Raw genomic sequence first — 15592 nt, forward strand, 5'->3', positions numbered from 1 at the left:
TTCAAGTTGTCCCAACAGCACAAAAAGCCCAACCTCAGGAGGCTCAGTTGGGTAAGCGATGGCATTGCTGTGGATTACGGGCTGGACCGGTGGAGAATAAGTGTCCATTTGCAACACTGGGCACTGGAGCACTTTAAAAGGGGCCCTTCTCAGAGGCCGACAGTAAGCCATCTCGAAGCAGAACCAAGCTTTGACAATGCATCCTGACTCACGGGCAGAGGTGGGCCCTGCTTTAAGAGACCAAACGTAGTCCCTCCCCAACCTCCCAAACAGACTTCCTGCAAGGGTTAAGCAGAAGAATGTTTTACTTTTTAAAATTTTTAATCAAGTTCATCATATGGTCCTTTAGGGTGTAGACCTGATGTACAAAATGTCCACTTTACTTACTATACACTTCAGCAGTGTTTCTAGAGTCTAAAAGCAAAGGCTACCTCAACTGGGCCCATCTTGAAACAGAAGGAGTACTTGGAGATGATCAAGGTTCACCCCATCATTTCACAAACAAGAAAACTGAATCCAGAAAAAAAGAAGCTTGCACAAGAACCCTTGGAAGCTAAGGACCATAAAAATGATCCTTTTACACATTTGCAACGTCAGCTGACATTTAGCCTTGTGTTGGAAAATCTTTTATTTCTGAAGGATAAAGGGGCAGGGGAGGAAAAGTATCTAAAATGCAGACACCACATTTGTTTTGGAAAAGACCAGTCCAGAGTGCACAAAAGGTCATGAAAAACCCCAATGACACCACCACCAATGTTTGTCTTTGGAATAATAGAAAGGGATGTTTATTATTTGTAAGAATTATCTCTGCTATTACATGACTCATTCCTGCATGCTAGGACTGCTCTCATCTAGTGCCAAGAAATGAATGCTAAATTAGAAAGTTTGCAAGTTATCATTGCCCGATAAGTGCCACACTGCAGAGCAAACATATATGCACCAAATCAGCCCTGCAGAGGGACTGTCACTGTCCCTCTCACTATTACCAGCTGTTCTTATTTTACTGTAAGACCCTGACGACATGTTAATGCCAGAACTCATCAACCTCAGCAGTTTAATTGCTCAGAAACACCCACAGAGTCAGCATGAGTTCCCAGGGGTCCTGGCACAAGGAAGGGGAGTGGTGGGGGGCAGAGGACAGAAACAGGAGAGGAACAAGGAAAGAAAGACAATGGTTGAGAGAAGAAGAACTTGATGCCACATGTGGCACACAAGGAGCCTTTCAGGGTGCAAGTGCACAACCCTATAACTGGCAAAACAGGAAAGTTTTCTTGATTCCAACTACGTGGTGGAAAGAAGGAGGGGAGCATATAATGACAGATAAAATAATACTAATACCACCCTACATGTGTGTAGCGCCTCCTCAGCCAGAGGGTAGGTGGATAATACCATTTCTTCTCTACAGAAGAGGGAGCAGAGGCTCCGGAGGTCAGTGTCCCAGCGTGTAGACAAGGCTGGGACTATTCAGTGAGCACACTTCTGCCTGGGGCAGTATTGCTTCCACTTCTCTGATGACTCAGAAGTACCTAGACCTCAACATACCCAAAACCAACCTCAGGGTTTTCTCCCACCAAAACCTATCAAGTACATGTAGATAATAGCTAATATTTACTAAGCATTTACTATGTGCCAGTAATGATGCTATGAAGCATTTAAAAAAATATATATATTTTTTTGAGCGCTTTCCGACTTTATTGAACAGCAGCGTCCCCACGTGCAGTCCCCCCATGTCCCCGGGGCGTCGCCCGGTGCCCATGTCAGGAGCTGTGCTTCTGCCACTTCCAGAAGCGCTTGACGTCACGGTGCCCCGCAGGCGTCACCACCATGAGCCGCTTGGCCGCGTTCTCGAACACCAGCACGCCCAGCTCCCGTGCGTGGGCCAGCAGCAGCTCAAAGTCCACTTGCGACAGGAACTGGTTATACAGGACGCCCTCGGTGAAGCGGAGTCTGTCCCTTTCCAGCTCCCACAGCCGAATCTGGTCTGTGATGGTGGGCGGCAGCACAGGTGTCTGTTTAAGCATCACTGGGTGGGCCCTTGTCCTTAGGAAATGGATGATCTGCTGGGGCGTAATGCCGCTGGTGATGGCCTGCTGCACGCTCTCCCGGGTGACCTGCGCCACCACCATGCTGGGGAAGCGATAGAGCATCTCAGAGAAGAGGGCAATGAGGGCGATCTGCAGCTCCGACTCTGTGCAGGCGTACAGCCGGTAATTGGTTTCCACGACAATGAAGCCTGGCTGATGCGCAGTGCCCCCCGCCCCAGAAACACCCGATAAGAGATTGATGGCCAGGCGCGTGGGGTAGTACCGCCGAGACTTCCTCTTCCTCTGGAAAACAAGCCCAAACTCACGCAGATGCTGCAGGAAGTTCAACAGAGAATCACTCATACCTTCCACAGAGTAGTCCTTGCCCAGAGTAGAGAAGCTGAGCTGGAAGAGGAAGGAGAGGATCTCCACTAGGTCCATGCCCCGACTCTGGGCCATCTGCAGGTACTGCAGCATGAAGTACCAGAGCTGGGCGGGGGTGTCCAGCAACAGGAACTGGAAGCCAGCAGAGGTGATGCAGGGCGGCTCTCCAGGCTCAGCACTCTTCATAAGCCCCGCCTGGCTGAGGAGCTGAGCCAAGTCCTGGCTGACGGCTGCACTGGGGGAGCCCACCATGAAGTGCAGGACCACCTCCCATCGCTCCTCGGCGTACTTATCCAGTGAGGGGACATCCCGGGCATACTTGTCTGGTCCCAGCTGACTTGTGTCATCAGACCAGGCCTTGCCCCCACCCAGAAGCGCAGTGCGGAGGTTCTGGCGGAAGACGGGGTTGAGGATGAGGCCCTGGAGACCACCAGGAAGCAGCTGCGTGTGCCAGATCCGGAGGCTGCTCAGCAGCCCTGTACTTTCCTCCTGAGCTTTGCTGAATTCCTTCTTGACCCACAGGGCCACAGCAGCTTGTGGCAAAGGCTGCTCGCGTTCTCGAACACCAGCACGCCCAGCTCCCGTGCGTGGGCCAGCAGCAGCTCAAAGTCCACTTGCGACAGGAACTGGTTATACAGGACGCCCTCGGTGAAGCGGAGTCTGTCCCTTTCCAGCTCCCACAGCCGAATCTGGTCTGTGATGGTGGGCGGCAGCACAGGTGTCTGTTTAAGCATCACTGGGTGGGCCCTTGTCCTTAGGAAATGGATGATCTGCTGGGGCGTAATGCCGCTGGTGATGGCCTGCTGCACGCTCTCCCGGGTGACCTGCGCCACCACCATGTGTGGACGGAGTCAGCAAAGAAGGAATGACACGGAGGCAGCGTTCAGTTGATCAGCAGCCTAGCCAGGATCTCCAGCCAAGTTCTGTTGCTAGGTTCTCCAACCAGGTTCTGTCTTTTACTGTCTTGTTACATCTGTATTTATACCAGTTGATTTTAATCCTGTCAATTTCTATTTCAAAGGTTAGGGCGTTTCTTATCTCCATTCCAGGGAGTAAAGATTATGTAGCTTAAGGGTGATTGTTCGTAGTTAAAGAGATAAACTACCTGCCTGGCATTTAGTTAAGGGGTTTTATTCCCTCCCTAACTTCAGGGGAAAATCCCTACCTGGGGAAACAACCTTTCTCGGAGAGGTGACCTTGGTTAAAACACATAGAGCCAAGAAGGTGAGCAAACATATTAAGAACAGTATGCCATATACGCCAGGTTCCTTGAAATATGCTGTGCAGATGTTTCTTCCCTGCAGCGACTGTGTCAAGCAGCAAGGATGGACCAGCTTCCGGTACTCCATCACCACTCTGTTGACCCCAACTCGTGTACGTTGCTTAATCGGAGTCAATGTCTCGCACTGGCTCCAGGAAATAGGGGAAAGGATGGTTAAAAATTAGAGAAAAGTGTAGGGAGAGCGACGAAGGCTTTCACAGACAGGGGTCCCGAGTGGAGGATGTAAAAAAATCTAACAATATATTTTTATTGATTTCATAGAGGAAGGGAGAGGGAGAGAGAGATAGAAATGTCAATGATGAGAATCATCCATCGGTTGCCTCCTGAACGTCGGTGTGTCGTCCCCCCCACCCCCCGGAGACTGAGCCCACAATCCGGGCATGTGCTCTGACAGGGAATCAAACTGTGAGTTCCTGGTTCATAGGTCGACACTCAACCACTGAGCCACGCTAGTGGGGCAACTATGAAGCATTTTAATTCATGATTCTATTATTTCACTAAATTGAAATTTCTCCATTTCTGCCCATTTCTCCATTCTCATTCCCTACCCTGATCTTTGATCCCACAGTCTTGTTTCGGCCCTTCTTATCACTAACCTCCCTGCCACAGGGTTTTGCACATGCTGTTCCTCTGCCAGGGTTGCTATTCCCTTAGCTCAAGCCTAGCCCTTCCTGACCATCCCTATGGCGAATCCCCTATTCTGGCCTCTGTGGCAGCATACCTCCCCTTGGGAACCATGGCCATCTATGTAGTGTTTATCTCCTGCAGGCTCCAGGAGAGCAACAGTGATGTGCTTCTTGGTCACCTCTGTACCGCCAGGGTCTGGCACAGTGTTTAAGTCATGGTCAGGGAATAACTATCCATGGAACAAATCGATAAGAAGAAAAGGGGCTGCAAGCTGGCTCCTGGTCCTGGGTGGGCCTTCATGAACAGCAAGGATGGTGAGAGGCCTAGCGGAGGTGTGCGAAGAGCACTGGAAGTGGAGTCAGCACATCTAAATCGGGTGCCTGATGGTGACTATTCCTGTGGGTGAGCATCACTCAACCACAGACAAACCCCAGGCACCTTCTGGCTGGACCTACAAGTCCTATGAGTGAACACACCCCACTTCTGTCCACTTCCATGACACCACCCTCTCTCATTGGCTGTCCTAACTACTCCCTGCTGCCTCTACCCTAGCCTCTCACAATCCTTGACCTGCATAGCAGTTGGAATAATCTTTTTTTAAAGTAAGATCACAGTATTCCCCCGCTTAAAACCCTTATGGCTTCTTGTTGCCACAAGAACAAACCTGATGCACAGGCGTGATCTGGCCCTGCCAACACGGTGCCTCATCACTAGCAGACCTTTCTCCCTTCTCCTCCACGTGAGGGCCTGGCACCAGCTGTCCCCTCCTCACATGTCCCTGTGCTGGCTCCCTCAGCAGTCATATCTCACCTGGAAGGCCCCATCCCTGAGACCTTCCCCTCCTCTCAGGTCCTGGCACATCACCCTGCTTTGTTTCTTCATAGCACTTATTACTGGAAATGCTCTGTTTTGTTTATGATCTGTCTCACCCCAAGAAAGCAGGGACTTCGTGTCATTCACCATATGGGTAAATATTTGCTGAATCAATGCCTCTTACAGTGTTAATAGCAAACAATTACCGAGCCCCTCCTGGGAACCAGGCAGCTAAAGAAGCACGTGAGATGCATTAACTCATCCCCTAAACAAGCTTATCCCTATCTTACAGATGAGGAAAGTGAGAAACAAAGGACAACAGGACATGAGGACTCAAATGCAGGCAGCCAGCTCCAACATTTGCACTGCTGACCAAGAGGTGTGCTACCGCTCGCTGCTTTGCTGAATTACAGATTTGTCTCCCGACGTAGACAGGGACTCCTGGAGAGCAGGCACCATATTTCGTGGCACTGGTTTCCCCAGGGTCAGTCAGGCTCTCAAAGGAGGTGCTGGATAAAAGCTTAGAAATGAAGGAAGGAATCAGGGAAGCCCTGGCAAGAGAAGCTATATAAAATACAGGCAAAACTGGCGACCCCTCTTTGTGTGTTTGCAATTCATATCCGCACTCCCAGGGTGGGATGGGGACTGAAGTACTGGCCACATAAGATACCTACTCCCACAGAGCACATCTGTCCAATAAGGTCACTCACCTATTTCACCCTAGAATAGCTACACCGTCATTTTTTAAAAAACTCTTTTCCACAGGAGGTTAAGCAAATGACCTTTGGAGGGGGTTCCCTGCTGCTTTAATTTTAGAAAGTTATATCCAATCTTACAGATTTATACACAATCTTCCTTCAATCCCTCCAACCTTGTGAGGTTCACCTGATCGTCCCAGCTGATGAGCAGGCCCAGTGATTTGCGGGAACTTGTCCAAGGCCTCACAGCAGCTATGCGGGAACGCCAGGCCGTGTGACTGCAAACTTGCACTTTTTACCACAACGGCAAAAGCTTCAATAATGCACTTCAGAAAGTCGTCCCAATATTCTCCAAATGCCTTAAAAGTACTCACTCAAGGAGTGGAGCTTAGAGGCTGGAGGCAAAGGCAGAACCATTCTGGGGGAAAGTACCATTCTTCACAGTGACTTTTTTTTTAAAGTGCCCACCACCGCTTAAAGCTCCTCTGACAAGAAACTGCAGACATCAGCAGAAGCCATAGAGAAAAAGATAAACTCTTAGTAAAGGGAAGGAGTGGCTGAGTGGGTGGGTTCAAATGTGAATTCACGGAACCTTACTGAAAAGAGGAAGCCAAACTGCAGACCAAGCAGCCAGGAAGCAGAGGGCCCAGAGGGGCTGACAGCTCCCAGCCTTGCGGGCCATTTACAGGGCCTGGTCCAGAGGAAGGAGCAGGCGGGCTCCCACGACTGAGGACCGATGGATGCAATTTACGCCTCCTGTCCAGGGGCCCGGTGAAGAGGAAACAAAGGTGAGCATCTAAGAAATATGAAAAGCCATATTTGTGCTGAGTACATGCTAACGAGAGTGGAGTGTGGTAACGAAAGCATTCAACACCAGCAACTGCTAATTAGGGTGTCAGGGATCCCCAAGGGCTCCGCCCACCAAAGACTTGGGGATAGTCTATTTCCATTTCTATTTTTTAACTCAATAAATAAACTTTATTCACTAAAAGAGGCCAATCTGAGAGGACTTCTTTGTGCCACCCAATGGGTCTGCCCAACAGGTCATGGAGTCCAGACAAGCAGGAAACCCTCGCTGATCTCCACATTATGGTTCGGGACAGTTAGTCTTCAACATCACTGGTTTAACTGACGCTATAATACATGATGGTTCAGGACAAGGAGGACACCCACAGCTCTGCCATACCCTGGGTCTCTTTGGCCTGGCCAGTTCATCAGATCATGGATTTGCCATGGTGGGCCTTGGCATTTGCCTGTTCTATAAAAGTCACTGAGGAGCTAAGGAGAGAAAAGAGCCCCAAAGCCCGAATGTGCTGCTCATCTTAAATCCTTCCAAAAGGGCTAGCACACTCACAGGTTCTCGTGATGGTCACGTCTAGCACCACAAAGGCTACCACATTCTTTCTTTCTTTTCAAGCCATGAAGACGTCATAGTCTCTGAGCAAGTTATATACATGAGAAGACCAATTTCCTGTATCTTATAGGTTCTTATATGCAAGGCTCATCATTTTTTTAAGGCTCCTAATCTTAAGGCAACCAGCAATCTGCTGCTATAGTAAATGAAATGAGTTGAAAAGAGAAGAAAAAGCTCTAAGACATAAAAAGAAAAGAAAGAAATACAAAAATAATCTCTGAATACTCCTAAAACCTCTCAAAAGAAGGTCAGCTGCAAATCCAAGGCAGGATCAGGTATTCTATAGGAAAAACACACACATACACACAGACACACAAAAAAACCCCATACAAGATAGCTCTCTAGTTTCACACAGAGGCTGGCATACAGTAAGATTTTTCCAAGATCCCAGGCTCAAGTTCCCTTAAACGTTCATAAATAAATGGCCTTAGGTGGAATGCAGAACCACCCAGAAAGAGGGACTCTAGCTCACGGTCCAGCCTGTCTTTAATCATCAGCCCATCTAATCACAACATCCTCAAACCTTGGGTATTTCACTAGGCTGCCCCCTGGCCTCTTTGGGAAGGAGGAACAAGGCAGCCTAGGACAAGAACTGCTCAGACCACAGGAACAAAAACCGCAACCCAAGACCACTAACCATTTAAAGGGAGAAGGAATGGGAGTGCTTAGTCTGAAACTCGACTTCAGCGAGAGGTGCAATTGCACAGGTCATCTTTGTTCCTCTGGGTCACAAGATGGTTTAAGAGGCACTAACAAGGGCCATTATACTCACCTTAAAGTACTCCTGAGGATTTTCATCCAGGAAATGGAATAATGACCAGCATTCCATGCTATTACTTAGAGATTAGCTCAATCAGTGGGGGGAGGAGGGAGGGGCAGCTTAAAGGGTACATTTAACCCCAGAAAGGCAGGAAGTTCCAGCAAAAAGGCCAGTCACTCTATGCAAGTCTCGTTGGAACTAAAGCACAGCAGGAAAATCAAGCAAACCAAGGGGAATTAGAGCCATTCACAAAGGGAGGGGCCTTGGGATTAATGGACTCTTTAATTTTCAAATTTCCTGAGGTTTATGGCTAATTAGTCCCCTTAACCATACTGTAATGTGATCGAATTTCAGCTGAGTTCACGGAACAGCTGAAGGAAGAAGATGGCACAGAAATCACCACTGGGCCTGGGGGACTGTAGACAAGGCCCATAGCACTTGCTTCCTGCCTTGATCCGCACTAATTAGGCACCCCTAATTCCCCAAACAATGGCTCAGAGGGCACTGTGTAATCCACCGTGTACACTGGAGAGCTCTGTTCGTACAATACTACTTACTGATAATTCTCTAATTTGGTACAAGAACGCATACACACATATGGCTCAAAGGTGGGGAGAAATGACAGGAAGTGAAATTAGCAAACACATAAGTGGACAAAAATATTCAAGTTTGATAAGCTATGAATGAAAAATACGGTACTATTTATAACCTATTATACTATTAGAAATTAAGGGAGAAAAACACTCAAGGTTGACAAAGAAGCAATAAAAGCACACTCGTATTGCTGGTGGCATTATGACACGGCATGACACTTTGGTGATATTTGTCAAGAGGTGTGAAAGTGTTCATACTCTGACACAATAATACTCCTGGGAGTCCATCCTACAAAAGAATCCAAATACACAGGAAACTGCATAAAGAACCACAGTCACTGTGACACTGTTTATAATGAAAAAACTGGAAGTAACCTAAAGATAGAATATCAGGGAAGCTAATGCTGTGTCGATTATCGTCTCTAAGGAGTACGGCACAGCCATTGAGACTTATCTTAACAACTGATGGCCTGACACGGACACATCATCACCTAAAGTACACAGTTTATATTAGGGTTCATTCCTGGTCACATTCTATGGGTCTGGACAAATGTATATATAGTGACATGTATCCACCATACAGAGTATCATACAAAACAATTTTACTGCCCTAAAAATTCCCTGTGCCCTGCCTATTCATCCCTCCCTCTTCCCTTACCTGACAACCACTGGTCTTTTCGCTGTCTCCATCGTTTTGTCTTTTCCAGATGTCATACAGTGGGAATCACACAGTATGCAGCCTTTTCAGACTGCCTTGTTTCACTCAGTAACGTGCATGTAAGTTTCCTCCATGTCTTTTTGTGGTTTGAAAGCTTCTTTCTTTTTTTTTTTTTAATTGATTTCAGAGAGGAAGGGAGAGGGAGAGAGAGATAGAAACATCAATGAAGAGAGAATTATTGATCAGCTGCCTCCTGAATGACTCAGATTGGGGATCGAGCCCACAACCCAGGCATATGCCCTGACCAGGAATCGAACCGTGACCTCCTGGTTCATAGGTCAATGCTCAACCACTGAGCCATGCCGGCTGAGCAACAGCTTATTTCTTTTTATTGCTGAACAATATTCCATTGTCTGAATGTACCACTGTTTATCCATTCACTTTCTAAGGAACACCTTGGTTGATTTCAAGTTTTGGCAATCATGAATAAAGCTGCTATAAACATTTGTAGGCAGGTTTTTGTGTGGAAGTTTTCAGCTCCTTTGGGTAGATACCAAGGAGTGCAATTGTCAGATCACATGGTAAAATATGTTTAGTTTTCAAAGAAACTGCCAATTATCTTCCAAAATTTGCATTCCCACCAGCAAAGAATGCAAGTTCTTTTGCTCCACATCCTGTTCGGCACTTGGTGTTGCCAGTGTTTGGGATTTTGGTCATTCTAATAGTTGTGTGTGATATCTCGTTGTTTGGCCATATGAATCTTTAAAAACGAAGATAAACTATAGATAGTCTAGGACCATAACTAATAAAAAAGCTACATGTATAAAAGAAATAAAAGGACTTATAAAAAATGAAACTGTGACTAGTGATTTTTTCCTTCTATGATCCAAACTTTGCAAAATGAATTGTTAAGTTGAAACATATAAAATGGACAATGATCAATTTTGGTCTACAAAAATGGCAATTTCATATGGTTCAACTTTATAGTTTTATAATTAAGTTTTAAGTATCGTAGGCATTCACAGCATTTGTCCTTAATCTACACTACCATGCACTCTTTGATATAAAGAAACATCACACATATGTGGGCAAGCAAGCCAATCAGTCTAAATGTCAATCTTAGAATTCTGTAATCCAAAAAAGTAGAGAGATTCTTCTAAGAGGATGCGAAACAGCTGATAGAACACCCAATGAAGGTCAGTTCCACCACATTCAGAAGCCCAATTCTGAGAGCAGCAGGCAGGCTCTCCTCCCACGCTGTGGAGATGGCACTTCTGTTATATATTCAAAGGACAGAAAGCTATCACCAGGTCAGGAAAGCCAGGATGTAAAATCAGACATTGGAGGGTTTTTTTAAGAGCATGTGGTGGGGCCCTAGCAGGTTTGGCTCAGTGGATAGAGCGTCGCCTGTGGACTGAAGGGTCCCAGGTTCAATTCCGGTCAAGGGCATGTACCTTGGTTGTGGGCACATACCCGGTAGGGGGTGTGCAGGAGGCAGCTGATCGATGCTTCTCTCTCATCGATGTTTTTAACGCTCTATCCCTCTCCCTTCCTCTCTGTAAAAAATCAATAAAATATATTTAAAAAAAAAAAAAAAAAGAGCGTGTGGTGGGGAGAAGCTCTGCCCTCCTGGATTTCCCCTCTCCCTCTGCTGTGACACCTCCCAAAGGTCTCCAAAGTTCAACCAGGACCTACGTTTTCCAGGCCAGTGTCTTAGAGGCTGTCTGCTTCCCTTTTCTGGCCTCAGGACAAGGCTAATTTTATTTAACAAAGTCCCCTGATTCCTTGTGTGCAGAAAACTAATCTGAAGGAGAGAAAATGCAGACTAAGTATAGATGGAACCATTTTTTAAAAATATAAGCATTTGCACCTGGCTGGTATGGCTCAGCAGTTGAGCATCGACCTATGAACCAGGAAATCAGGGCACATGCCCAGGTTGTGGGCCAGATGCCCAGTAGGGGACGTGCAGGAGGCAGGTGATCAATGATTCTCTCTCATCATTGATGTTTCTATCTCTCCCTCTCCCTTCCTCTCTGAAATCAATAAAATATATTTAAAGATAGATAGATATAGATATAGATATGTATAGACAATGTATCAAACTCTATTTGTAGTATTTCTAGGGGTTGGAGTTAAGGAGTGGTTTCATTTTCCAAGTGACATATTTGTATGTTGTTTAAGTAGAATAAGTAGTACGTCTGTAGTCAGAAAAACAAGAAGGAAATTGTAGTATTTTTAAAAAGAGTAAGAAATTTGCTTTGATTTACTTCTTTTAAAAACTTCCTACCAGTCCTCACTCAGCTTCCAAGCCCTACTTCATAGCTTCAACGTGGTAGTATTTCTTTATACAAAACAGGAGGGAGAAAGAAATACCATGTACTGGGAGACCAGCACAGGCTAGGCACTGTACTAGGTGCTTCACCATATCATGTGTCATACTGCGCAGCTAAAGAGGGTACTGCCCTCTCAGAAGAGCTATGAGGGCCAGCTGCAGGCTGAAGCCAAAGTCTCTAGGAAAAGGTCCACAAAATGATAGAGTACTGGCCTTGTGGAACCATCTCTGGGGAGGGGCACCAGGAGCTGTGTGTTAGTCAGGAATCTCATTTATTCTTCAAAACAAACCCACGAGGTAGGTTAGAGACTGGCACCTCTATTTCAAGGACAGGAGAAAAGTAAGCTCATCATCAATCAGAATGCAGGCATTATGAAGGCAGAGCTTTCTCTTATGCATTGCTGGACCCCAGGACCCAGAACAGAGTGAGCTATGGGAGAGTTTCCAGAAGTATTATTGGTGGATATGGGAATGGATCCTCACAGGCTCTGAGAGGTGAAATGACTTGCACATGGGTACCCAGCCAGTGAACAAGTGGAGTCAACTTTTGGGCTCCACACTGGTGGCCTCGCCATGGGTCTCTTGCCTTGTGGCAATGGGAACAAGAGAATGTCTGAGAACCACACTCTGCCTCTGCATCTCTCCCCCAGCATACCCCCTTCCCTGGCCCCGGCAGAAGCTGAAGTTTGCCTAGCCTGAGCTGAGCATGGGCATCCAGACCACATCCCAGTAGGAGCGTGTGCAAAGTAGGCCTTTCATGGATATGGCGGAGGAGGAGGACATGGGCTTGCCAGATGAGCTGGCCTCCACCCATGCCACCTGCTCTCCTCACTCCTAACCACTCACAGTCACTGACTCCTGACGTGAGCACTACAGCGAAGTCTATTTAAAAAAAAAAGAAATGATTGAACTTTTACATAAAACAAGAGTTGTAAATGCTTATGAAGATGGATCTATTTTTAAAATAGCCTGTGCATAAACAAAGATTTAACTGAAGATGAGCTGAAATGAGGCATCCCTGAGTGGGCACCTGAACTCTACAGTTAACCGGTAACATAACTACAAGTAAATTACTTAAACCTTACTGAGCCTCAATGTCCTCACATATGAAATGAAGATAACAACACACAGTCTCATTGGAACAAATGAAGACTAAATTATTACATATAAATGAGATAACAAATTTACTTAATGTCTTGAATATCTTCCCGGCACACAGGAGTATTCAATAAATAAGTACTATTGCTATTAAAGACAAAAATCAAAATCATTAAAATGGCTGCACAAGAAAGGACTTTAAAAAGCCCACTTAGCCCAATACCCTCATTATAGATGGGGAAACTGATGCTCAAGGAAGTATCTATAATAATAAAAGTGTGATATGCAAATCGACCGAACAGCTGAACAGCGGAAGGATCGTCTGGACGACCTTCCGGACCACCTTCCAGACAAAGCCCGGGCTGCGAAGGCTTACTCTTACACAAATTTCGTGCATCAGGCCTCTAGTGTTAAATAACTTCTGATTATCCACTTACCACAATGCCTTATAAATAGTGGGCACCCACTGAATATAGTGTATAAATAATACCCCATCTATAATAATAAAAGCATAATATGCTAATTAGACCGGACAGCTGAACAACCTTCCGGACCACCTTCCGGACGAAGCCACGGCGGTGGGGGCTGAGGCAGAGGCGGCAGCCACGGGAGGCGGGGGCAAGGGCCAAGGCAGAGGCAGTTAGGGGCAATCAGGCAGGCAGAGTGTTAGGGGCAATCAGGCAGGCAGGCAGAGGCAGTTAGGGGTGATCAGGCAGGCTGGCGAGAAGTTAGGGGCAATCAGACAGGCAGGCAAGTGGTTAGGGGCGATCAGGCAGGTAGACAGGCGAGTAGTTAGGAGCCAGCAGTCCCAGATTGCGAGAGGGATGCCCAACTGCCAGTTTAAACTGGCAGTACAACATCCCTCAAGGGGTCCGGGATTGTGAGAGGGTGCAGGCCGGGCTGAGGGACCCCCCCCCCCCCACCGCCTGCACAAATTTCGTGCACCAGGCCTCTAGTATGAAATAACATATTTGCTTAATTTGCTTAGAAATCATTTAAAATAGTTCAGATTAATGATATTACTCCCTATGGCTCTAGAATAATTTAAGTTAAAGACAATTTCTCAATGGGAGTCAACACCCATCTGGACCTGCACTATCCAGTACAGAAGCCACTAGCCACCGTGGTTATTTAAATTTAAGTTAACTAAAATTAAATGCTCAGTTCCTTGATCCCACTAGCCACACTAGTGCTGAAGAGCCACACGTAGCTAGTGGCTACCTATGGAGCATTTCCATCATCACAGAAGATAACAACACACAGTCTAATTTCTGTTTTTAAACAATGGTTTTAGTTTTCTAAGTCCTTATTGTCTGCTAATAGCACTACCAGAACATAAGAAGGAAGACCTCATTAGCTTTCCTTTTTATGCAAATCTGCATATTCTTATAAAAAAGTTATTGGGGGGGTGTTGGGATCTAGAAGACAAGGGAACCAGGGAAGGTAAAAATAAAAAGGGCTTTAATAAAATGTGTTCTAAGCAAACACACAACTTGTGCCGCTGCCCCCCCCCCCACCACCCCACCCTCATTAGTAAACTGAACATTCTTCAAAACAGGTCAGAGGCCCATTCACCAAGCCTCACTTACACAGAAGGACCCTAAAAGACTCAGTAAGCATCTGTGGTTTTCCAAAGATATGACTGGTACACAAGCTAATTTCCTTTACAATTTATTTCTTATGCCAAAATACTCATGTGAACCCACCTAAGCCCAAAACAATCACACACTCGCTCCCTTTACTGGTCCAAAGAGCAAACAGTTCTGATAGAAATAGATGTAGAAAGTGAGCCTCTTTGCCACCACACCCACCACCATCACCTTCTCTGAGGTCCCAGCAGGCTGGCATCCCCTCCAGGAGCCAGGAAGGCCACTTGGCACCCTTACTTCTTGGGATAACTAGGACACATGACCAAGTTAAAGATTTCATATGAATCTTCTCATTTGGCAGTGAGTTTAAATTACTGTTGGTTTCCCTAAATATGCTATGTTCTCCTGCACCTGATTTCTGGCATGCACTGTTCTCTCTTCCTGCCATGTCTATACCCACCCCTCATCCTCCTGACAAATGAGTCCTCTCATCTTGGCTCCAACAAAACACCTCCCTCTGGGAACCCAGCCTTGAACCCCCTCGGCCAGACACCTTTCCTAATGCACCTGCACACAAACCCTTACACCAATTACCTCCCATTCCACAGGTTCTTCTGTCTGACTGTCCCCACCTGAACAGTCTCCTTGTAGAGATGGAAAGTATCTTTATTCCTAGCCCAATTGGAGCACATACCATTGTTAAATGTTTGTTTGGAAGGATGGGTAGATGGAAGGGCAGACAGATGTGGAGGGCTGTGGCAGTCAGAGGTGGCTTGGTGGATGAGGGGGGACAGAGTCAGGTCCTAGAAGGTAAGTGGGATAGACACCAGAAAGGAGGAAGGCAAAAGGGAGATGCTGCAAGCTGAGGCCCAGAGACAGAAACAAGCCAGACACTCATGGCCCGCAGATGAAAGTCTTTTATATCAATAGTTACATATGTTTATTCCAATTTTTACTTGCTACTCATGAAAATTGATACTGATTTTCCATTTATGGTAATGACAAAGTTTCCCTCCTAATTTACTTTAGCCCTGGCCAGGTGGCTCAGTTGGTGGGAGCTCGATCCTGTACACCAAAGGGTCACGAGATCAATTCCCTGTCAGGGCACATACCTAGGTTGTGGGTTTGATCCCTGGCTGGGGCAAATATAGGAGAAACTTGATGTTCCTCTCACATCGATGTCTCTCTCTCTCTCTCTCTCTCTCTCTCTCTCTTAATCATTCCCTTCCTCCCTCTCTAAAATCAATCAAAACATACCCTCAGGTGAGGATTTAAGTAGATTAATGAATTAATTTATTTTTGAAAATAGACAATGTAAAG

General features: G+C 46.3%; 2 protein-coding genes across 3 annotated transcripts in view; both read right to left on the reverse strand.

The window, feature by feature from the left end:
• Positions 1-15592, reverse strand: part of CAPZB (capping protein (actin filament) muscle Z-line, beta) — a 125630-nt gene that overhangs the window by 94424 nt on the left and 15614 nt on the right. The window lies entirely within an intron of this gene.
• GTF2H4 (general transcription factor IIH, polypeptide 4, 52kDa) lies at positions 1673-3247 on the reverse strand. The gene is made up of 2 exons (XM_014530638.1): positions 3002-3247; positions 1673-2957 (listed from the first exon to the last, which is right to left on the reverse strand). Exons 1-2 carry the CDS (start codon positions 3245-3247, stop codon positions 1758-1760), a joined length of 1446 nt encoding a protein of 481 aa, XP_014386124.1. The 3' UTR covers positions 1673-1757.

The sequence above is a fragment of the Myotis brandtii genome, unplaced genomic scaffold (genome assembly GCF_000412655.1).
Source record: "Myotis brandtii unplaced genomic scaffold, ASM41265v1 scaffold754, whole genome shotgun sequence".
Lineage (NCBI taxonomy): Eukaryota > Metazoa > Chordata > Mammalia > Chiroptera > Vespertilionidae > Myotis > Myotis brandtii.

What these genes read in the sequence shown, in the direction of transcription:
- GTF2H4 (XM_014530638.1), bottom strand. Translation starts at nt 3,247, where the DNA reads ATGGTGGTGGCGCAGGTCACCCGGGAGAGCGTGCAGCAGGCCATCACC. An exon ending in TGGACTTTGAGCTGCTGCTG is followed by an intron (nt 2,958 to 3,001) that starts GCCCACGCACGG and finishes CGAGAACGCGAG; the next exon opens with CAGCCTTTGCCACAAGCTGC.